This window comes from Aspergillus sclerotioniger (genome assembly GCF_003184525.1).
Source record: "Aspergillus sclerotioniger CBS 115572 chromosome Unknown BO94scaffold_39, whole genome shotgun sequence".
Taxonomy (NCBI): Eukaryota; Fungi; Ascomycota; class Eurotiomycetes; order Eurotiales; family Aspergillaceae; genus Aspergillus; species Aspergillus sclerotioniger.
The window spans coordinates 241,081-262,577 of NW_020291029.1; the positions used below are offsets into that span (position 1 = coordinate 241,081).

At 51.7% G+C, this 21,497-nt stretch overlaps 8 protein-coding genes across 8 annotated transcripts; 4 read left to right on the forward strand and 4 right to left on the reverse strand.

Annotated features, from left to right (window-relative positions):
* Window positions 1-18: 18 nt before the first annotated feature.
* On the reverse strand, window positions 19-1,126 carry ipp1 (inorganic diphosphatase IPP1; the record flags this gene model as incomplete). The annotated part of the gene is made up of 5 exons (XM_025616009.1): window positions 19-157; window positions 212-295; window positions 352-695; window positions 752-871; window positions 950-1,126. 5 exons carry the CDS (start codon window positions 1,124-1,126, stop codon window positions 19-21), a joined length of 864 nt encoding a protein of 287 aa, XP_025462665.1.
* Window positions 1,127-2,979: 1,853 nt separating this feature from the next.
* On the forward strand, window positions 2,980-4,657 carry BO94DRAFT_539844 (tRNA-dihydrouridine(20) synthase (NAD(+))). The gene has a single exon (XM_025612788.1). The coding sequence runs from the start codon at window positions 3,095-3,097 to the stop codon at window positions 4,436-4,438; it is 1,344 nt and encodes a 447-aa protein (XP_025462666.1). The 5' UTR covers window positions 2,980-3,094; the 3' UTR covers window positions 4,439-4,657.
* Window positions 4,658-5,387: 730 nt separating this feature from the next.
* Window positions 5,388-8,750, reverse strand: BO94DRAFT_590288 (uncharacterized protein; the record flags this gene model as incomplete). Its single annotated transcript, XM_025616010.1, has 1 exon — window positions 5,388-8,750. One exon carries the CDS (start codon window positions 8,748-8,750, stop codon window positions 5,388-5,390), a length of 3,363 nt encoding a protein of 1,120 aa, XP_025462667.1.
* A 288-nt stretch (window positions 8,751-9,038) lies between these two features.
* Window positions 9,039-10,249, forward strand: BO94DRAFT_539846 (vacuolar ATPase assembly integral membrane protein VMA21). The gene is made up of 3 exons (XM_025612789.1): window positions 9,039-9,492; window positions 9,672-9,757; window positions 9,840-10,249. The coding sequence occupies exons 1-3, from the start codon at window positions 9,389-9,391 to the stop codon at window positions 9,974-9,976; spliced, it is 327 nt and encodes a 108-aa protein (XP_025462668.1). The 5' UTR covers window positions 9,039-9,388; the 3' UTR covers window positions 9,977-10,249.
* BO94DRAFT_539847 (putative cystathionine beta-synthase (beta-thionase)) lies at window positions 9,880-11,199 on the reverse strand. The gene is made up of 2 exons (XM_025612790.1): window positions 10,864-11,199; window positions 9,880-10,805 (listed from the first exon to the last, which is right to left on the reverse strand). The coding sequence occupies exons 1-2, from the start codon at window positions 10,966-10,968 to the stop codon at window positions 10,371-10,373; spliced, it is 540 nt and encodes a 179-aa protein (XP_025462669.1). The 5' UTR covers window positions 10,969-11,199; the 3' UTR covers window positions 9,880-10,370.
* Window positions 11,200-11,443: 244 nt separating this feature from the next.
* BO94DRAFT_539848 (putative mitochondrial phosphate carrier protein) lies at window positions 11,444-13,100 on the forward strand. The gene is made up of 7 exons (XM_025612791.1): window positions 11,444-11,563; window positions 11,625-11,942; window positions 12,015-12,179; window positions 12,229-12,482; window positions 12,533-12,878; window positions 12,931-12,950; window positions 13,016-13,100. Exons 2-7 carry the CDS (start codon window positions 11,658-11,660, stop codon window positions 13,089-13,091), a joined length of 1,146 nt encoding a protein of 381 aa, XP_025462670.1. The 5' UTR covers window positions 11,444-11,563; window positions 11,625-11,657; the 3' UTR covers window positions 13,092-13,100.
* Window positions 13,101-13,729: 629 nt separating this feature from the next.
* On the forward strand, window positions 13,730-14,782 carry BO94DRAFT_502519 (DUF3602 domain-containing protein). Its single transcript, XM_025609452.1, has 5 exons — window positions 13,730-13,805; window positions 13,917-13,947; window positions 14,018-14,087; window positions 14,205-14,327; window positions 14,423-14,782. The coding sequence occupies exons 1-5, from the start codon at window positions 13,766-13,768 to the stop codon at window positions 14,540-14,542; spliced, it is 384 nt and encodes a 127-aa protein (XP_025462671.1). The 5' UTR covers window positions 13,730-13,765; the 3' UTR covers window positions 14,543-14,782.
* On the reverse strand, window positions 14,761-17,155 carry BO94DRAFT_270519 (uncharacterized protein). Its single transcript, XM_025606560.1, has 5 exons — window positions 16,521-17,155; window positions 16,284-16,361; window positions 16,085-16,207; window positions 15,969-16,025; window positions 14,761-15,856 (listed from the first exon to the last, which is right to left on the reverse strand). The coding sequence occupies exons 1-5, from the start codon at window positions 16,705-16,707 to the stop codon at window positions 15,228-15,230; spliced, it is 1,074 nt and encodes a 357-aa protein (XP_025462672.1). The 5' UTR covers window positions 16,708-17,155; the 3' UTR covers window positions 14,761-15,227.
* Window positions 17,156-21,497: the final 4,342 nt, after the last annotated feature.

The following is a 21,497-nucleotide window of genomic DNA, read 5'->3' on the forward strand; positions in this document are numbered from 1 at the left end:
TTTTACCTCGGGACACATTTACACAGCAGCTCCGGAAATGAAGAACCACTTGTCAACACTGCCGTCAATAGGGGCAGGAGGAAGGTTCTCGCCCTTGGGAAGGCCGGCGATCTGACCGGCGTCAGCACGCTCGGCACCCTCGGCGACGGAGGTGGCACTATTCTTCTGTCAGTAACTATATTCGATGACTAAAAGCTCCAGGGATGCTTACATGCTGATCTCGCCACGAGGGGACTTGCCGGAGATGAGCTTCTCCCAGGCATCGGCGCACTCGCGGATGACGTCGAAAGCGTACCTGTGGGTCAACCGTTAGCTTGGATACAGAGCAAAGATGCAGGTCAGCCAACGCACTTCTTGTTCTTGCACTCGCCGGAGAAGGCGAACTGGTTCTCGGGCTTTCCGTCGGGGATCTTGTAGATACGGAACCACTCGTTGGTGGCACGGAGGAGACCAGGGAGGTGGCGCTCAACGTCCTCAACGTCGTTGAGCTTAGGGGCAAGAGGGTCGTTGATGTCAACGACAATGACCTTCCAGTCGGTCTCCTCCTCGTCGAGAAGAGCCATCACACCGAGGACCTTGACCTGCTTGACCTGACCGGGGTAGCCGACGAGCTCACCGATCTCGCAAACGTCGAGCGGGTCGTTGTCACCCTTGGCCTTGGTCTCGGGGTGGATGGAGTTGGGGTCTTCCCAGGTCTATGCTGAGGGTCAGTGCGGGTGGTACAAATTTTGAGGTGGCAGTCGACACATACCTGGGGGAAGGCACCGTAGTTCCAGAGGTAACCCTTGTGGGGGAAGCAGTTACGGACGTAACGGAGCTTGCCCTTCTTCACGTCTTGCTTGATGGGGTTGAGGAACTCCTCCTTGGAGATCTGGGGCGCAAATCAGTATACCGATGCCAAGGGACAAGACAGGTCGCCATCCGCGGGGTGTTTTTCGAATGCCCGTACCTCCTGCTTGGCGTTGGTCCAGCGGGGGATCTCAACGACCATGTTGAGGATGGTCTTCTGCTCGTTGGCATAGAGGGGGATGTCGTGGAAGGGAGAGACAGGCTGGCCATCCTTCTCGATGTAGACACGGTGCTCCAGGGTGTTGGCCTGGCCAATCTTGCGGACGGTGTACGACATGGTGGGTGAATGTGGCGGGGCAGCTGATGAGGCAAAATGCCTTGAAAGAAGACTTGCGCGGGTAGAAGCGGACGAAACCGATCGATGAACCGGTAATGCAGAGGACCAGGAGCACACAGCTGGAGAGGAATGAGAGAGAGAGGAGGAAGAAAGAGGGGAGGAAGAAGGAGAGAGAGAGGAAGAAGAGGAGGAGGAGGAGGGGGGAGGGGGGGCTTGTTTGGTGGGGGGAGCCAGCGTTGCGGATGTGCGAAGGACGGGCGAACAGCCAGTACGCGTGAGCATCGGACAGGCGGTGGGTGGCCGGCTCAATGGATTCACGCCGCAGCCTCCAACTCGGACTCTCGTCGTCACGGCGGTGCAGTGGCGGCTACTGCTACGGATCCCCGGGAACATTGAAGCTGGCTGAGTCTATCCACGTGTGGATTGGGTCAATTGGCAACCTGGGCACTGGCAGAGTGGGAATCCGCCCGAAGACGAGGTATAAAAAGGGCTGGAAATTGATGGCGCCTGGCAACCGTCGGGAAGGAAAATCGGTCGGGAAAAAAAGACCCAGCAGCCGCGGGTTCTACATGCTACTATTCCTTTTTGCTCTTCCATTTCCCCATCGCTGGGACATGCCTCCTTTATGGCCCCCATCGCCATCGACTCTGAAGGTGAGACTATTCAGAGTCATCCCCGACCAGGCAGAGTACGTAAGTACGAGGCAGGGATTCCTGTCATCCACCCTAGTCCAATTGTCGACCAGCTTCCCCCTTCATTTAGTTGGCATCCAACCCAGCCCTGACTCTGAGACTTCGACGCAGAATTACTGGGCCTGGATGGACTCCCCCACCGATGGCGTTCCACTATTTACCTGGCTTGTGCTGTCCCTGATTCATCTGACTGGTTAACAATTGCGACATCGATCGTACCATCCAACCAGAGTACGTAGGTACTTGGTACTAGAAGCCTAGAACTGGGGCCTGTCTTTCGAGGTGTAGATACTGTGTATAGGTACCTAGTAGTCTATAGAAGACTTCCTGCACTATTGCCGCGCGCATATATTAAGCCATCTATCATATCAATTAACTATAGTTTCTGAGATGAACTCATTATTTTCATCGTCTGACTATCCTAGACACCTGTCATATCCTCTGCCTTGGCAGGTACCCGGCTGGAGCAAAGTCGAAGCAACAATCCGTTGTAACCTCGCCAGAACCGAAAAGGCAACCTACCATGTGACCAGAAGACGCAGTAACCACCGAGACATTTGTATATGGAGAACATGGTCTTCGCTACAAGAGAGGTAGATGATGTCGATATCATTTCCTGAAAGGGTAATTTCCAGTAATCTCCACTTTGAATAATACCCGATCAAAAATTTGTTTCAGGGAATAGAGGTGATCTAGGTCACGTGATAGATAGCTCCAATGAGTGAATTACGGAAAGTTTCACAGATGAAGAGCTATTCACTGGTGGGCCTCACACTTCTGGATTAATACTCTGCAGTAAGATGGTACATGACGCTGAGAGACTTTCCAGAATGAGTAATATTCATTTATCGTCACTTTATACGCTCGATCAGGATCCTTTTCAGGGAATGTTGGTTTCTAGAAGGTTACTAGAGACTGCCACACCAGACCTAGTCTGTGATAGGATTAGATGAAGCTGTGAATATCTCCAATGACAGTGATTCCCAGCTATTACCTCTTTATACGCTCAATCAAAAACTTTTGTATAGTCTGTACTCTGTATATCACGTGAACCTCTTATAGAAAAAAAAGTTATCCGGTATCGCCACGTGACCCGGCATTTTTCGTCTCCGCCTCCACCGGCTTTCTCTTGTATGCGCCTGGACTCGATCCATTTTGATACTACAAATCCACCCACAAACCTACGCCACTCACGCAGCTTTCTCAGCCTTCAACTTCATACCTCCTTCACCTCCTTCCACCCGATAATGCTATGCTAAGATTTCTCCGCACCGCAATGGCCACCCTCACCAACACCCCCCGAGTCCCCATCCCCGCCAACGGGGTCGACTACCGTGGCAAAGTAGTCCTGGCCCCGATGGTCCGCTCCGGCGAACTCCCCTCTCGTCTCATTGCCCTCAGATACGGCGCCGATCTCGTCTGGGGCCCCGAAACCATCGACCGGGCCCTCGCAGGAGCCGTCCGCCGCGTGAACCCCCGCAACGGCACCATCGAATTCACCCGCATGCCCTCCAACAGCGGGCGCGCTGAAAAAGCAACCCAAGAATCCGTGATCTACCGTCTCGACCCTGTCCGTGAAAAGGGCAAACTCATTTTCCAGATCGGCACCGCCACACCGGAAATCGCCGTCGCAGCTGCTAAACTCGTCGCGGGCGATGTCGCCGGTATCGATGTGAACTCGGGATGTCCGAAGCCATTCAGCACGAGCGGCGGAATGGGTGCGGCACTGCTTCGGACACCGGACAAGTTGGTTGCTATCTTGGAGGCGCTGGTTAAGGAGGTCGGGACGCCATTCCAGATCGGTATCTCGGTTAAGATTCGCATTCTTAGTGACCCGGAGGAGACGAAGGCATTGGTTTCTCGGCTGGTGAAGACCGGTATTACGGGGTTGACGGTGCATTGTCGGACGACACCGATGCGGCCCCGTGAACGGGCGATTCGGGATCAGCTGCGCATGGTTGCTTCGATATGTCAGGATGCGGGCGTGGCGTGCGTGATGAATGGAGATGTAACCTCCAAGGATCAGGCGCTGGCTCTGATGCAAGAGTTTGGTGTCGACGGGGCAATGATTGCCACGGCGGCCGAGGCGAATCCTTCATGCTTCCAGACTGAAGCCGAGGGCGGCCTTCTGCCCTGGAAGGAGGTGGTGCACGAGTACCTGAAGTTCTGTCTCGAGGCCGAGAACCGCTTCGGAAACTCCAAGTACCTTCTCAACATTCTCGTTCCTGGCAAGCTCACCGAGGGCAAGATTGCGAAATCAGCAAGATCGTACGCTGATACGTGCCATGCGCTTGGCTTCGAGGACCTCATGCCCGCCGCGCTGCGGGTGGACGAGATCCTCAATCTCACCGACAAGTCAGTTACCACGAAAGATCTCCAGACCGAAGCTGTCCGCAGCAAGGCCGTGCAGAACGCCATGGAGAACAACGAATCCGCCCGGGCTGCTAGCGGCGCATCTCGAGTGAAATCCACTTCCCCTGTCGCTACCGCAGGGGGCCCAATTCGCACGAACTCCATCCCGGCTCCCACGAAGTCCAAACCCCAGGAGACCGTGTCTGAGGTGGACATTTCCGTACCGGCTCCTGAAGCTGCTCCTCAGAAGCAGGAGCTGGCAGCATAATCTTCGCATTGTACAAGTTTCATGTGCATGTCCTCTTCACTTATGCCCCCCCTTTTTTCGAATTTTGTTCTGATGAGATGTCCGCATTATCTGGTGTTGAATTTTGGTTCCAGTTTCTTCATTGCATTTCCATTTTCATATTCTATAGATTCCCAGGGTGTGTTATGATAGATAGAGGCTCGTTACAAGTGTTATACATACGAATAAATTCCTTCCCCAAAGAAAGAACCGTGAATATTCATCATATGCTTTCAACAACAGATCTAGGACATATAAAATCCTCAACTAAACAGGCAGATATCCTACCAACCATCCAACCAAGCAACTAATCTACTACCTAATCCTCCGTCCCAACCGAAAGAAAAGAAAAGAAAAGATCCCATCAACTCATCAATTAATGACTTCCCACGTATGCGCATGTATGTTTATCAAAACAACCAGAGAGACATTCGAAACCGGGACTCCTTTTCTATAAACGGAAAAGCGAAGCAAAGTAAGCAAGAAAGAAAAGAGAAAAAATCGAGCCGCCCATAACAAAAACCCCCTTGCTGTCACTCGGTCTAATATCCTAATACCAAACGATGACTGTGACAGTGGGCCCACCGACATACATGACTTTCGAACACAAACGGTGTGGGTGACAGATAAAAAAAATTTTCCAACGTCATCTTCGTAACCCTCTAGGTATGTGGATACCGCCGTCTATGCGGTGATGCGATAGAAGTAAGAAGGTAAGGGGGTAGGTAGAGAGGTAGGTAGACCCCTGGGCCGAAGGGGTTACATGCGAACGACGAGTGAATCGCTGAAATTGTATGTATTAGACGGAGACGAAAGAAGAATGAGATGGATGAAGGAAAACATGAGATGGAATGAAATGAAATGGTGTTGACAAGATTGCACCAGTACATGTTTGAGCTAGGAGCATGTACGACGAGAAAGTGTCGTACTTTTAGGAGTCATTGGGGTTGTCGTGATCCTTCATATCGGCAAGAACCATGTCCTCGACCACTTTCATGCCCGCGTCTTCGGCCTTCTTGGACTCCGCGGCGTCCTCGCCGGCGACGGCTTGGTCGAGCGCGAGCTTGGTCTGTCCGAGGGCGTAGATTTGCTCCTCGATGGTGTCCTTGGTCACGAGACGGATTACTTCCACTTCGCGGGTCTGGCCGACACGGTGGGCACGGTTCTCGGCCTGGACGTCCTCCTGGGGGTTGAAGCTGGAGTCGAAGATGATGACTTTGTTGGCACAAGCCAGGTTGATTCCTGCACCGCCGGCTTTGGTGGAAAGGAGGAAGACCGGGATTTCAGTTCGCTCGTGAAATGCGTCCAAGATGGACTGGCGGTCTTCAACGTTTGTTCTTCCATCCAGTCGGACGAAACCGATATGTTGGTGTTCGAGGACATTCTCGAGAATATCCATGACTAACGTGAATTGAGAAAAGACCAAGGCACGGTCACCATTCTCTTCGAACCGCTTAAGTAGTTCGCAAAGTTTGTCCACCTTGCCCGAATCCATCCACTCGTGGTTCTTGAGACCGAATTTGCCCAGTGAATGGGGATGTGTTACACACATGGTGTGGCATTCGAAGTCGTTGTATGCCTGGAGTTCCTCGTAGATGATATCAGGGTTCGACTGAGACCATTGTTCTTCCTTCAGACAAGCCTTGGCCATACGGCTCAGAGTGGCGTTATCATAGTGGCGTCTGTATAACAAGGGGTGGATGGCTGCTTGTCGGAGCTTCATGAGGATGTTGGCGGACTTGTTGCCCGTCTTTTTCCCGGCTGCGCGGTCGGCCAACAGCTTGCGCACCTCCTCCTGCTCATGGTCGTAGATCTCTCGTTGCGCAACGTTCATCTCGCAGTATTCGACATGGGAGATCTTCGCAGGCAAATCAATAACCTGGTGCTTCTTACGTCGCAATACAAAAGGTTTCAACATGGACTTTGCTCGTTCAATTCGTTGCGCAGAAAGAAGAGCCGAATGCGATTCGTCCACTGTCTTCGCTTTATTCGCGAAGATGTACTGCAGCTCATCTTTGCGTTCCTGGAACACTTTCGGCAGGATGAAGCCTAGCAATGATGCGAGTTCCTGAAGGTTGTTCTGCAGCGGCGTACCCGTCAAGAGGAGCCTGAAGCGAGCCGGAATGCGGATGAGCTTTTCGTAGAGGACTGAGGTGCTGCTCTTCAGCATGTGGCCCTCATCGTAGACGCAAGCGCAAAAGTCCATGTGGCGGAGGAAATGAGCGTCAACCTTGCCCTTGGCGATCGTATAGGTGGTGATAATGACGTTGATGCTATCCCGGTTGTCTTCGATCGTCTCTCGAATCACAGCCCGCTCTGCCTGACCAGCATAGTAAGGCATGACAGAGAGGGTGGGACAGAACTTTTGAAACTCTCGGAGCCAGTTCTCAATCGTCGACGAGGGCACCACGACGAGATGTGGCCCTTTAATCCCCTTCTCAAACAAATGCGCCAAAAAGGCAATCACTTGACAGGTCTTTCCAAGTCCCATGTCGTCGGCCAAGATACAGCTCAGATCTTTCTCAAAGAGAAGGGACAGCCAATTGATGCCCACTATCTGGTAATCCTTCATCTTCAAATCCTCACGCATGATGCCGGGCTGAGAGATGAAGCGGGCCTTACGCGGACCAGGCGCAGGACCATCGCTGTCATCCTCGGAGCGCTGGCTAGCAGGAGTCCCTATGCCGGAATCATGGGACTGAGACTGAGCGTCTCTAGGATTGATGGATACCAGCTCCAATTCTCCCTCTTTCTTTCCAAACACATCCACGCCCCATTTCTTCATCTCTGCCGCGACCGGTCTTCCGAGCGCCTCACATCGGGCAACCAGAGAATCCACCGCTTCATAACCAACCCACATATCAAGGCATTTGTCGACAATCTTATCGCCAATTGGCTTGGGCGTTTTACGACCCCGGCTACCCTTCGGCTTCGTCTCTTCCTTTGTGGGGGCAGGAACAGCGCGGACCTTGTCCAGTGATCTGAACGGTCGGAACGATATGACATGTTTTGCGACGTCCTCGGTGATTGCGGCGATATCAGCAAGCTCGAGAACGCTGCATTTGTTGAAGAAATTCAAGACTTTCGTCTCCAGCTGGCCATCTCCTTGTACCTCTTCGATGCCGGAATCGGAATCATCTGAGATTATCATGGCTTCGGGAGACTCCGAGCGTTGAGGCGACACGGGCTTCCGTCCCTGGACCAGACGACCAGTTTTCTTAGGGGGTGTCTCGGCACGGGGTTGAGAGCGAACCGGGCTAGGGGAGGACGCCCGAGACTTGGGCCCTCTCATCAGACGTCTCCGCGGTTTGGCGTCATCCTGCGATATTTGCGACGGTTGTGATGGCGGCTTCTGAGCCGATAGAGTCCTCTGCAAGTTCATGGCGGACCACTTGTCTTGGATGGTTCCCCGCGCCTTGATCTGTTGCTTCGCTGGCGCAACGGGTGATGCCCGCTTATCCATCGTCAGCTCGTCCTCTGAAGATTCGGCTTTCTCTGACTTCGCCAGATGTTCCAGAGCATCCTCGTAGTTTCCACGCTTCAAGACGAGCGCCTGTATGCAGGCGTGGACAGACTTGTGCGGCATGACCTTCATCATCCTCTCCACCTTGACCCGGGACTGGTAGTCATCAATATCCTGCAATGACGAAAGACTGAAATCGACTGGCTGAGCACGCGAGGGGCCCTCCTGTCGGACCTTTTTCACGGCCATGCCTCGCGGCGTGGGATCCATTTGAGCTGCCGGGCGCTTCGCACTAGATGGATTATAGACCGCGGAGGTGGTTATCTCTTTGAACCGATCCAAAGGCGAGTCCGCCACCTTGTCCGATGATTTAGCGAACATGGCGGGTTTAATGTCGGTGCTCCTTGTGGTTTGGCCGTCGTCGTCCGACGAGCCCCCGCGATAGGTTGGACCGTCTTCCAGGTCTATTACAGGCGCACGCTTGGCCGGGCCGGCAGTCACAGGAGGACGGAAGCTGGTTCCAGCAGGGGCCATTACACTGGAGAGACGGCCGCCGTTCGGAGTCGGACGAGAGGGGGAGGAATTCGGGCCTGGGGGCGAGGATGCAGCGACCTGGACGACAGAATTGCTTTTTGCGGAGTAAGGAACTTCAACGAGTTGAGTAGGTTGCGTGTAGCGCTGGGTGGCAGGGGTCAAGGATTGGGTTGCAAGTGGCTGGAAATGGGAGACAGGGACGGTGGCAACCGTCTCATATTCTGCATCGTCCTTGGTCGGCGTACTGTGAACGACTTTCTTGTCGCCCACGGGGGTATCGGGAACAGACTCCTCCATGATCAGTGATGTGATACTTCAGAAGGCAGACGAGAGGACGGCGTCATGCCCCGGGGCAGGAGCCAAGTGGACCGAAGGACAGGCACGAACTGGCTCGATCTCGAGAAGCGACTTAACGATGAACGATCGCTTGGGATTTTCTCCGCAAAACGCGCCCGGACGCGACCGGTCACGTGGACTGGCGCTTCAATTAAAGCCGGGGTTGGCAGCTGGGGGCCCCTCGAGATGGCGGGGGTTGGGCGCCCCTTTTTATATCGATCTACTGATGAGGCTGGCCCGGCTGGACTTCTTCACTCCCTCCATCTCCATCTGAGGGCCTTTGCTTTTCACTGCCCTAAGAACGCAGCCAGAAAACCCCTCCTGGAATGGACCAATCAGCGGCCGGCATGGCCTCGAGTCCGGAATGATTTCATCCGCTGTATAAACCACGCCGGTGGTTCGGTGCTATGCCATCCAGACTGACAGCATGCCTGGCCAGAGAACATTCTATTAATATCATCCGAGGAACCGTGCCTGGTGCTACCAATTATCCTTGGATTTGATTTACTATCAGTTTCCGCCTGTCACCTATTCGTGCCTGCTTTCCAACACCCATCCCAACCTGTCCGACAGCTACCATCAACACGGCTGCTATCACGATGGCCACTCGTCGTATCGCAGAGAAGTCCTCCCCCAAGGATGTTGCTACCACTTCGGGCTCTGAAAAGCCCTCTGACTCAGATGTGACCCCTGCAGTTCCCACGTAGGTGCATCTCATTCGTCCCATCCCAGGAACACTATGCCACATGGCCGCTTGGGGCCGTTTCATGGACTACCGGGATAGCGTCGATACATCGATACCAGCCCAACGTCCCGCTAGAGCATACCTTGATAATACACATGCAATCATAAGACACAATCTCACTGACACATCCCATCCAGAAATGTTATTATGAAGTTGCTGGGGTTCTCTGTAGCCATGGTGGTTGTGCCTATTGGGATGTACTTTGTCACGGTCGACTTTGGAGGTGAGCATCTCTCCCTTACCTTATTCTTATTGCCCTTATTTCTTTGATATCTTTAATTTCTTTGTATTAATCATCCAAACAGCAAGCGCCACTGTGGGCGGCATCGTTGCTGCCATCATGGCGAACGTAGTCCTATTCGCGTACATCTATGTTGCGTGGAAGGACGATCAGGCGGAGAGGGAAGCCGACACGAAGCAAAAAGCGAAGAAGGCGCAGTAGTACAAAGACATCAACTATTCCTCAGTCTTGTCGATTCCACTTGCTTTCGGTATCTGTGTTTCAATAATGGTGTTCTGCTACGTTCTTGTCATATATCCGTTGGGGAGCTAGGCCGGAATCTGGGTTTAGGAATTCTGTGTAAGCTCGGATCTGCTGCAGACCTTGAGTCCATTCCGTCAAAAACATAATTCAAGGTAGCTAGACACAGTGTCAGGTGCCAACAAGTCGCCACCTGCGTTGAAAGATGGATCCAATGCGTAGTCCAGGAATGATATGTTCAGTTCATGTTGAATGGCTGCGCCCGGAAATGCATTGACAACAATTCACAGAGGCAAGCATTCCATTATAATGCAAGGTAACAGAAGCTGCAGAATATATCCGTCGCTGTAGCCGACTAAGCTGGTCTCCGCTTCACAAATTCTCCAAGATCAGCCTTGGTTGCGACTCCCAGCACGAATTTGCGCGAGACATCGGTGACCACGGCGAACTCCTGCTTGGCCCTCGGCTCCCCATTGGGGCCAGTTTCACTCTCGAAAAATTGTTCCAGCTCCTCCAGCGGCGTCTCCATTGTGATCACCTGGTATGTACCTCGCTTGCGGTTGAATCGCTGCATCGCCGCGGAGACCGGGTCGGACTCCTTCACAGCGCCTTCCTTGAGCAGCTGCTTAAGTCGTGGGATGCTCAGGTACCCCACCAGGGAACGTTTTGTCGAGGAAGTAACGGTCAGGTGTGTGTAATCACGTTCGTAAGCGGCGATCATGGCGGTGGAGATCGGGTCGTGGGGGGAGACGGACAAGGCCGGGTTAGGATCCAAATCTTCTACAGTGGCCTAGGCTGGGAATTAGTCGACAAGGCGGCCTCTTGCGAGAAACCAAGATGTTACTGACCCCGCGGTATTTGTTTGCCCATGAAGACTGGGCAGCAGGTTGCTCTGCATTCTGCGCGAGTTGTTGTTGGGTCAGCGCCTCGCTGGCGTTCATGTAGGAGGCCATTTTCTTGGCTGTGGTGGTGGTTGTGGTTGTGGTTGTGATGGAGGTCAACCCGCGATGACTCGATGAGGGGCACGGGAAGAAGGGTGGAGAGGCGTTCAATTGAGGGCCTTGAGGCTGTCAAACTAGCTCACAGGAGTCCAGTGGGGACACAGAATTCCGCTGAAAGCAGACGAGTTCAATAGAATTGACGGCCGGAAGAATGAGACACTCAGGCAAGCATGAAGAACCGAGAACAACCGGATGCTACTCCAATCAGAATAAATTTGATCGCCAAGCGGATGGAGCTGACCAGTTGGCGGGAGTCGCGGGACCCCCGAAACGGTTAGGCCAATCACCCAACGTCAGCGGCGCTAGTCACCTCGATCCCTCCGCCAGGTCAGCGTCAGCTCAGCGATTCCTTGCAATCCTACATCCCCTGAAGTACCATCTTTTCCTGGGCCCGGACTGTCTTCTAGCTCTTGTGTCAGTTTCATTCAACCGAACGAGAAGAAGACGAGACCAAGTGTGGATATCGATTCCATACATTGGCATCTAATCGATCAACCCGCTAGTAGTTTGGTGAGTGGGCCCGCTTGTATAGATAAGGAGCTATCACGTTAGACATCGCCATCATGCTTTATCACATTACATTTGGGAGTGTTCTAACTTGAATTAAGCAGACATATACAGTAGAGAACAATCTGCCCAATATGTTTCCTTCGGAAGGGACTATTGCCAGCGCCTTCGCCTCCCACCACCCTCTGAGTCAACCAAAGCAGTCCCAGATACCGGAAGCTGCGGGTTTGAAGAAACGCGAGCCGTTCCCTGCCTGGAGCGTTATCGAGGATACCAAGAAGAAGGCAGATGTGCTTGCCAAGGAAGCGACCAGAGAGTTGGACCTGGCGAGCCAAAAAGCCCAAGCCAAAGCCGGCAAGATTGAACTATTTTCTCCTAAGTACTATGCGGCTTGCACGGTCGGAGGGCTGCTTGCCTGCGTGAGAAGACATTCTTCTATGTTATCAAGCTTCATAGCAGGTTATTGGTACTAATAGGTTCTTCACTCACAGGGTCTCACTCACACCGCTGTGACGCCTCTGGATTTGATCAAGTGCCGTCGTCAGGTCGATCCTCTGCTATACAAGAGCAACGCTGAGGCGTTCCGAACAATCCGCGGTGCAGAGGGTCTTCGAGGTGTTTTCACCGGTTGGGGTCCAACATTCTTTGGATACAGTGTAAGCCAATACATTGAATTCAGGCATGCGCAGACTAACTGGATCGCAGGCCCAAGGAGCATTCAAATACGGTGGTTATGAGTACTTCAAGAAGTTCTATAGCGACTTGGTTGGGGTTGAGAACGCAACCCGATGGAAGACATCCCTGTACCTGGCCGCCAGTGCATCGGCGGAACTTATCGCTGATGTCGCTTTGTGTCCATTCGAGGCCGTCAAGGTGCGCATGCAGACGACCATTCCGCCTGACATCCGCTCGACCTTTACAGGAATCTCTGGCATTGTTAATAAAGAAGGCGTGGCCGGGTAAGTATTGATGGCCATGGTGACCGAGCATTGATTGCTGACGAGAACAGTCTATATAAGGGTCTCTACCCTCTCTGGGGTCGCCAGATCCCGTATACCATGATGAAGTTTGCGTCCTTCGAGACGATTGTCGAGATGATCTATCACTACCTGCCGGGTCAGAAGTCCGACTACAACAAGGGTGCGCAGACCGGAGTTGCCTTCACCGGTGGTTATCTGGCGGGTATTCTTTGCGCAGCTGTGTCTCATCCTGCCGATGTCATGGTCAGCAAGCTGAATGCCAACCGTCAAGCTGGTGAGGCCTTTGGTGCTGCGATGAGCCGGATCTACAAGGATATTGGCTTCCGGGGTCTGTGGAACGGTCTCCCAGTCCGTATCGTCATGATCGGCACCTTGGTAAGTGTCTTTCTGCTGCTTTACAGATGGTGGCTAACCATATGTGTTTTAGACCGGACTGCAGTGGATGATGTATGTATTGCTTCAGGCGCAAACTTGCATGCCCCCCACCATAGACAGCGGCTAACATGTAGCAGTTACGATTCGTTCAAGATCTTCATGGGTCTGCCCACCACTGGTGGAGGCCCTGCTGCGGAGAAGGAGAAGAAATGATTGGGGGAGACATGATCAGCCAAGAGTTCTAATTTCTTATTCACCATGCTGGAACGTGTAGAATACGTCCTTGGAACAGGATGGCGGTGGCACCGGGGGCGTAGCTTACCTGCACATATCTCCTATGTACCTTGCTTTCGATTAATCTAAGATACACCTTCCTTTGAGATATCCCTCTGCGCCCATCCGAGGCCGGTGATAAAGCTGCAACTCAATAGTGACATAGGGTGATAGTCCGAACTAATTAGCGGGCCCAACTCAAGCCTTTAGTCACGCGTCGGACCAATCCGGACAGACATCTTATCAGCTCCTCGACGTCATCGGACGGGGTCCCGATCCCGCCATCGTTGGCCCATCAGTGGTACGAACGCCTCGCGATAAAGCGTGACTAGCGAGGTACTTGCCAGTCGGTCGCCAAATTAACTTTGGCTTCCAGGGCGCTCTAGCCCGTCTCGTGGCTAAGGCTGTCACGGCGCGCTCTATATATACGAACACCACTTCCCGCCACTTTACGCTCTTTCTTTCCCTCCCCTCCCACTTGGCAAGTTGTTCACAGTTGTCGCAAACTACCTACAGTATTCAAAACATCTTTTCCACAATCTCATCTACGTGCGCATCCCTTCTGACTCACCTATCGCATTCAGCAGCTCACTGACGGTCCTAGAGCCATCACCATGGGCGAACATGAACCTATTGTATCCCACGGCCGAGGAGGTGCGCATTCCCCTCCCTCTCTTGATTAATCCTTGACACCCTTCTTCACTCAACTACTCAGCATGCCATCCCCCACCATGAACATATTCTAATCTTTCTCGTCTCCAACAGGCCAAGGCAACATCGGCGCCGATTCCACCGAGTACGACCCCTCCATCCTTCCATCGTCCACCAAAAACAAAAATAAAGAATACCATTAACCCGCGCAACAGATACGTCGACGGCGGCATAGTCCGCGAAGGAGTCTACGGTGACCAAGGCGATGGCGCTTATTCCGCTGGCGTAAGCTTTCACCCCTCCCCAATCCTCATTCACCCATCCACCCACCTCTTTATCTCACATACCTATTGCCCCTCAATCCTACTCCCTCACTAACACGATATACGTAATGATATACAGAGAGGCGGCGCCGGCAACATCGGCTCCCCACACGTCCGTCCCACATCGAAGGTCCCGCACGATGCGGAAATAGTTCCCGAGTTGGCGATCCGGCAGTCCATGGACGGGGATTATCATACTGGGGTGAGTTCACCAATTTCCTCTTCCTCCATCCACTTTTTGATCTTGACTTCAACCACGGGATAAAGCAAGCGCTAATCCATATTCGATGTATCCAGCGCGGCGGCCAAGGCAACGTCCACCTCGACGAAGAGCACAGGAAGGATAAGCATCACAAGGCCCCGGCGCATGAGGGGTTGGCGGATAAATTGAAGCATAAGCTTTTTGGAAGGAAGTAAAACAAACAACTACCTTTTGGTACTTGGTTGCCACGTGGGTTTGTTTAAGGCTGGTGGGGTAATGCGAGATAAATTGAGGGGATGCTTTCTTATTTTTATTTGCTTTTGGTCTTTTGTTGTTGATGAGATTCCCTGCTGCTGTTACTGCTGCTGTTGTTCTTAGAATTAATATATCTATGTGTTATGCGTCGATTTGGGGGGTTCTTTTCCTACTTATTAGGGTTAGGGGTTGAGGTTAGGTGTTGTATTCTATCTATGTGACAAGCTTCGTGAGGAGGTATAGACTCAACCTTGTATTAGTGCCTGGGCATACAATATACGCCCACCTTCCGCTCGACACTCTACCATCAGCAGCAGCAAACACGAACCAGCTCATTATTCATAAAGGTAAATTGACCCGTATCACGCACTCATAATCAGACTGGCTAGTATTCCCATGGTATGTCATGGCGCGAAAGAAGAAGTGAAAAAAAGAACATTCCATGTATCATGGTCTCGTCAACCGCATGCAAAGACGCAAGAGAAAGGAATCCAAACCTGACACAGTCCGTCCCGAATTCCCTGTGCTGTGCTCGAAAAAGGAGAAGATGAACGCCGTCGAGGTAGTACACCCATACGTATAGGATCAGAAAACACGCATCGAAGGAGAAGTAACATAGAACAGGTAAGGAGCCGGCTCAACAGACTAATCCTTGCTGAATCGTCGCTTGAACCAGCTCTTTCGTTTGGTGTTGTTGCTCATTTCCGAGTCATTCGTGGCCTTGCGCAGGTGACGGCGGTTGGCTGCGGCGGCCGTGGCGGCACCGCCGCCCACAGGCCCTCCAGCATTGGGATCAGCTGCTGGAGGCTTGCTGCCAAAGTTGATCCGGCCGCCAGCACCAGCTTGGCTGTCCAAATTTGGTCCACCTCCAAATCCTTGGAACCCGTAGCTTTCAGCAATTTGCTGCTGCTGCTGTTGTTGCTGTTGTAGTTGCTGCTGTTGCTGCAGCTGGTCGATGGAGCTGTTCACAGAGCTGGGGTCGGTCGAATTGCCGTAAGCGTCGGTGTTGCTGCCAGAGCCCGAGCCAGACGCTGCGGTCATGTTGTCATACGATTTGTGATAGCCGTGCTGCGAATATCCGCTCTGGTCGGTATTCATTCGTGCATGGTGGCGTGGTCGCGGTCGGCCGCCGCCCTGGTTGTACGGGTAATAGTTCTCAGGCTGGCCGTTGCCATTGCCATTCTCGACATAGCTGTCCGGTCGCGAATAGGCCCCGCGGCCATTGTAATGACCGCCCTGGTCGTAGTGACCCCGGTTAGAATGACCGTTGGGAGCTGCATCAAGTGTCCAAGTCAGTAAGGTGACCTCGCTCGAGTGTTGCGATTGGCAATGCGACTGCACGCCAAGACGCAAAACTAAGGATCGTTGGGATTGAAAAGTAAATACCTCCAAAGTAGCTTCCCCGTCGACTGTGGTCTGGCCCCGGAGTCGCAGGAGTTGATTCTGCGGTGCATCGTTAATCAACCGCCGGAACGTGAAAACCGGAGCAAGGGATGACTCACCTGTCCTTACATACGAAGCAGGTCTACTACTGTATGTCCCATAAATTGCTGCCTCGAAGGATCGGATGGTCTCGAGCGGGCGCTCAAACCGCGGGCGCGTGGGATTAGAAAGATCGGGATCAGCTGTTGGAGAAGGGGAAGAATCAGCACAATGGCCACCGATATAGTATACCCGAGTCACGGAAAATGGGGGACGAACTGATAATATTTCCATACTGGTCTTTATGCTGCATGGTTCTTAATGAACCGAGCGTCGATTGCTCGAGGGCAACCAAATCTGGAAGAACGAGTCAGTTCGAATGCTTGTATAGAGTAAATGTTGAGGAACGCAGTCAACATGATGGGATTCAAGAACGGGGGCGATTTTGGTCTGGCAGGCCAACAAACCATGCCAGCAATGGGCAGAGATAAGGGGTAAGGGGGACCGGATACGTACTAGGTTGCGCTTCATTCATAGCAACCGAGGGATCGGCTTTGGAATGTAGTTGGCGGCGGTGTTTCTCTTCGGCGGATTCCGAGATCTGGATCTTCTTGCTGGAATTGCTGGACTGTTGCGAGCGGTCCGACTTAAAACTGAGGCCACGAGAGTGCCTGCCAGGCGCGACCGGCTGGGAGGACGCCATTTTATTTATCACCCCGTCGACCTTAGCGCCTGATACCAACAGCTGGAGCAGGTTTTCGCAGGACGCTGTCTAAGCTATGGCGTCCGTAGTGGAGCGCACCCACGATCCGAGTGGAAACCGCCAAGAAATGTATGGTGATCGCGCGCGACGATTCTCGGGCCTTTTGGATCGTAGTTTCAGAATGCAGCCAGGAGGCAGCCAACGAGACGTATCAGCGCTGGCAACGTGGGGGCCGCGGCGGTGATGATGGATCCACGAGCTGATTTTCAATCTGATGTCCCAATCTCTGGGGAAAGTCTAAAGCACTGGAAACGTCGCCAAAGGTGGTGGTGGCGGTGATGGTGGTGATGGTTGTTCTTGTTGTTAAAGCAGAAAAAGAACGCCCGAAATTGTCTCTACACACAGTTTAGAAATAATTCAAGATGGAAGTGGCAATGAAGCTGATGGTATGGAGGCTTGAGGCACAATGCTGTCTGTCGCTATGTAGATATGTATCGTGCGATCAAGTCGATCGACCAGTCTGTCCGTGGTTAAGCGATAGTTGCCAAATGGTGGTTCGTCCGCCGTAAGGTAAGTGATCGACAGTAAGGAAGAAGCGATAGATAGCCTCAAGCTGGAGATGCCAAGACAATAGGAGGTTAGTAGGGAATAAAGTACTATGGAAGCGAGAGAGGTGTCGGAGGAGGGAGGAAGCCGGCGCTGCAAGAGGAGCGAAAGTACAGAGAAAGTACAAACAAGGTCCAAACGAAGGTCGGGAGGAATCAGGCGGCAGTCGAAACCGAAGACAAGAAAGCAAGAGACCCGAGGGTCTTTGAGGCCTTTTTGACTTGCACGGCCGGTGGTCTTGACGACAGGCGCCACGCAAGTCAGAGGGGAACGCTTGTTCGAGCCGATGGATGGGCGATTGCGCCTCGTCCTATCAGCTCGGGTTGGACGATGGCGTTAAGTCAGAGCCACTCGGCCAGAAGAATCTAGACGATCACCGGATGCCTGGAAGTTTGTCTACAAGCCTGTTCTTCCACCACCGTTTCACTGTCCCGACCACCTTTCCATGGTTATCGCTCCCCTCCATCCTTCGTCTCCTGAAAGTCAACCAGTCCCTCCGTCTCAGGGCCAGGAACGATGACAGATAGACTCGACAGATGCCAGATCCAGCGCATCATGCTCTGCTCTGTAACTTGCATGCTCCACCAAACCCGAAGGCAGCGGCAAAAGTAAAACGAACAGCAGCTCGACTGGAAATATCATTACCCTCAATACCGCCAGTACAAAGGGAATAAAGCCCAGTGCATAAAATTACCGATAGTGTTACGCAGCTTCCCCTCCCATTCTTTCCCCGCCGGCCAATCATTCGCTGCTCGCCGGCCCAGCCACCCAGCGAACAGCCTCTGGTTGGTCTCAATCCATGGACCATCTGTCACCGTCTCAGGCACCATGCGAAAAGAAGAAAAGACAAAAAAAGATTAGAAAAAAAAAAAAAAACTTGGAAGTTGTGTGATGATGAATTGTCGACCAGGATGCGCTGTCGATAATTCCATGTCACCAGCCATTGCTTCTTCCCGTCCGATCATCCTTCTTGCGCAATCGGAAGAAATCAATCAAACTTCAGCCCGCCGCAGAGATCGGCTGCCGGCGACATCATTCTTACTCAAAAATGGGCCAGGCAGCCCAGACAAGCCACTCCTCCGCACTCCAGCTATCTATCTGCTATCAGCTGCCTATTGAGCATCAGTCCGGGTGGGTTTTCCCGGCCGTTGCTTCCTATTTTTAATCGGACATTGGACACGCCAAAGGCTTAGTGGTAAAATTGACGGGTACAAAGTACAACCAGATACGAGAATACGACTCTGGATCTCACCCCACCTCGTCACCACCGACTGGTGCTATCTAGAATGTTTATCCAGTTTCTCTCTGGCTGCACCAAAAAAAGAGCACCATGACATCCGTCACCTTCCAATTGGTCCATTCTCATAGCAGATTGAAACCTGGAATATGTCTGCCTGTCTCAGTCATGACACCAAGGTTTGTGCGGCGTTGCATGTCCGACTGCGGCTGGCGTACCACGCAATCCCCATCAGCCATCATTGAGACAAGTGGACGACTAGCTGCCCTTTTGGTTTGGCAGTTGCTCTTAGCTCTGCAGTCTGCACCCTGGCAGGGAATCATAAATAAAATTATGCAACTAGAACTAAATTGATCCGTGCATTGGCGCTGGAAAGGTTCTGGAATTAATTAAACGAGTTATAGTGGCACACGTCGCAACCAAGCAAGGTACAGCCCGTCAGCCAGCAAGGTATTAACTCGAGCAGGAATCTTGGTCTTAAATTGCAGTCGCGAGCACCGTAGGCCAACAATTTGCTGTCCCAGGTTTCCCGGGTGAGGAGATCTGTCGATCTCCATCAGGTTCTTGCCGGTGGGTCATCGTGGGCGGGGATGGCGCCTACTTTAATTACTGTTAACTCGGCATCGGGAAAGAACTCCATGCAAGGAGTTTGCCATTCCAGAACCTTTTCCTCAGCCTTATCCCGGGCAGCGGGGCGGGCTGGCGTTCTCGAGTGTCAAGCATTTGATATCATTTTCGACTCCGAAAGGCTTGCTGTGGTGTTTTTCTGCTAAATGTCACACTGCTACAGCAATGGGATCCTTCAACATATATATTATGAATGCATCTTCTCAACAGTGAGGATGGTAATAATATTTAATTCAAACCCAAATTTTGGGTCGATATTATAGCAAGATGATCAATCATATTATTGTAATATAACGTCTCTTGTCCCTAGCAGGGTCATTCAAATATTTTCTTGCAGAAGTATCAACCCCATGCCATTTAAGCCTTATCGGATCATTTAGCATCGGATCGTTGTTTCACCATCACATTTGACTACGAACAATGCAGTTTGCAACATGGCCTAAGCTTGGACTCAGTCTAGACCCTTCCTAGCTCATCCAAACTGTATGAAAACTAATGCAGAGACGTTTGTCCCTTTCATAACAACATCCGACACCCATGGCATGCATCTCTTAGCCTTCCCTACGGGAAACTCAAACATGCCACGACTTTCATGCCATTGGGGAATGTTACCCACAAATATAACCATCGTGTCGCGCAGATAATATCTTATGAAATCGGAGAATTCGAATTGATTCACCATATAAAATCCCCAGTACTCTGAATATAATCCCATAGACTTGAATATCTCTAATTTATGCACCCACAAGAAAGGTTTCATTTCCTCTATGCCCCAGAGCTAAACCTAGTTATGCTCTTCCAAATCTACAATACTGTACAGACATGCATATTCTATCCAATACCTTACTACCCCCCCTACCTATTGTAACTACATGACACCCATCCAGCAAATAATATTACTCTCATCCTACCACAACCCCTGTTGGACATCTTTTATCTCTTCTACACAAGGAACCATCAGGGATATATCTCTTTTGGTCTACGTGTTAGTAGCTTCGACAATCCTCAAAAACCAGACAAGTACTACTAGTCATAGATACGACCTCAGACACCCCTCAAAGCCGATTCTAAGTAAGATAACACATTCAACCGAGTAGACCAATGCTCTTCTAGAGATAGAATAGACCAGTGACCCCACGACTACAAAAACCCTGACACAACGAAATACAGGCAAAAGCGTCATTCCCTACATCCTCTGGCATTCTCCAGTCCCGAAACAACCGATTTTGAAATTGTATACTTGATTTACGAGTCAAGGAACTGAATTACAAACAGCACCAGCATCAAGACTATTGGTATTCGTATTGGTAGCTGAATAATATACTCGTAGAGCGCCAAATAAGCCCCCCCGCAAGCGAGATGTAAAATGTGAGTTAACCAGCAAGATTTACATCTCTGGGTCTAGACCGTAGCACTTATATATTTGGGATAACTGTTATGGATAATGTGGGTTTCTGACTGGATAGATTGTAAGGACCTAGTTTGATGGGATACGGAACAAGATTAGGAGGTGGTTCTATGCCTTGAGAGAGGGTGTGGTAATTGGGAGCATGATGGGGAATGCATAAATAATCTGGGGGATGTTATACCCCCCGATGAATGGTACTGTCTGTGTGCGAGGCGGATAGATCTAACTGGTAAGTGGGGACTGTTGCAATAGGTGTGGGTATTTATAGTAGTATTGGTTCCTGATATGGGTGGTTGATAATCGGGGATCTGGTACGATGGTCTACACTATTTATTGTTATTTGTTGCATTCGCGGGATGGTTCCGGAGTTGAATGGGTAGATTGCGGAGTCGGGGCCTAGGCGCTGATCCTGAGAATATCAGATGCCATGTGCCATATGCCAGATGGTCGAGATCGGAAGTGAAATGGTGGGTTGATGTGTTCATTGTCGCATGGGTGGTCGTTCTTATCGTGAAATGACATACGCGCATAGCCAAATATGACAAATCTCCGCCTGTCCATCACGTACGACCCTCCAAAAAGCAATGGTACTGATGTGTTGAAATGGTATGGATTGTTGTTTATGAGCATCAGATACACGGGGAGCCATGTTATCGGCCGAGGCACAGAATGCTTGCCGGTAGTGAAACCGGTGCAAGCCCGTCTGTTGCCTGGCGGCCGACAATAACCATGCTGAAAAGAAGATAAGAGTTCTTTTATTTTAATTCGTAGGGCTGAGCGGCCCTGCCTCTCCCACGAACATTATCAACCCGTCAACTCCCATCTCAACATCGGCTCATTCCGTCGACTCCTTGCCCGACCGTCTGCGCGTAGAATCCGGAGTGCCAACTAACGTAACAAAAGGGGTGTCAT

Coding starts and splice junctions, on each gene's coding strand:
- BO94DRAFT_539846 (XM_025612789.1), top strand. CDS start 9,389: ATGGCCACTCGTCGTATCGCAGAGAAGTCCTCCCCCAAGGATGTTGCT. Junction 9,493..9,671: donor GTGACCCCTGCAGTTCCCAC/GTAGGTGCATCT, acceptor CATCCCATCCAG/AAATGTTATTATGAAGTTGC. Junction 9,758..9,839: donor TGTCACGGTCGACTTTGGAG/GTGAGCATCTCT, acceptor TCATCCAAACAG/CAAGCGCCACTGTGGGCGGC.
- BO94DRAFT_539844 (XM_025612788.1), top strand. CDS start 3,095: ATGGCCACCCTCACCAACACCCCCCGAGTCCCCATCCCCGCCAACGGG.
- BO94DRAFT_270519 (XM_025606560.1), bottom strand. CDS start 16,707: ATGGCGTCCTCCCAGCCGGTCGCGCCTGGCAGGCACTCTCGTGGCCTC. Junction 16,208..16,283: donor CCAGTATGGAAATATTATCA/GTTCGTCCCCCA, acceptor CTTCTCCAACAG/CTGATCCCGATCTTTCTAAT. Junction 15,857..15,968: donor ACGGGGAAGCTACTTTGGAG/GTATTTACTTTT, acceptor CACTTGATGCAG/CTCCCAACGGTCATTCTAAC.
- BO94DRAFT_539848 (XM_025612791.1), top strand. CDS start 11,658: ATGTTTCCTTCGGAAGGGACTATTGCCAGCGCCTTCGCCTCCCACCAC. Junction 11,943..12,014: donor TCGGAGGGCTGCTTGCCTGC/GTGAGAAGACAT, acceptor CTTCACTCACAG/GGTCTCACTCACACCGCTGT. Junction 12,879..12,930: donor TCGTCATGATCGGCACCTTG/GTAAGTGTCTTT, acceptor TATGTGTTTTAG/ACCGGACTGCAGTGGATGAT.
- BO94DRAFT_539847 (XM_025612790.1), bottom strand. CDS start 10,968: ATGGCCTCCTACATGAACGCCAGCGAGGCGCTGACCCAACAACAACTC. Junction 10,806..10,863: donor GGGCAAACAAATACCGCGGG/GTCAGTAACATC, acceptor TTCCCAGCCTAG/GCCACTGTAGAAGATTTGGA.
- BO94DRAFT_502519 (XM_025609452.1), top strand. CDS start 13,766: ATGGGCGAACATGAACCTATTGTATCCCACGGCCGAGGAG. Junction 13,806..13,916: donor TGTATCCCACGGCCGAGGAG/GTGCGCATTCCC, acceptor CGTCTCCAACAG/GCCAAGGCAACATCGGCGCC. Junction 13,948..14,017: donor ATCGGCGCCGATTCCACCGA/GTACGACCCCTC, acceptor CCCGCGCAACAG/ATACGTCGACGGCGGCATAG.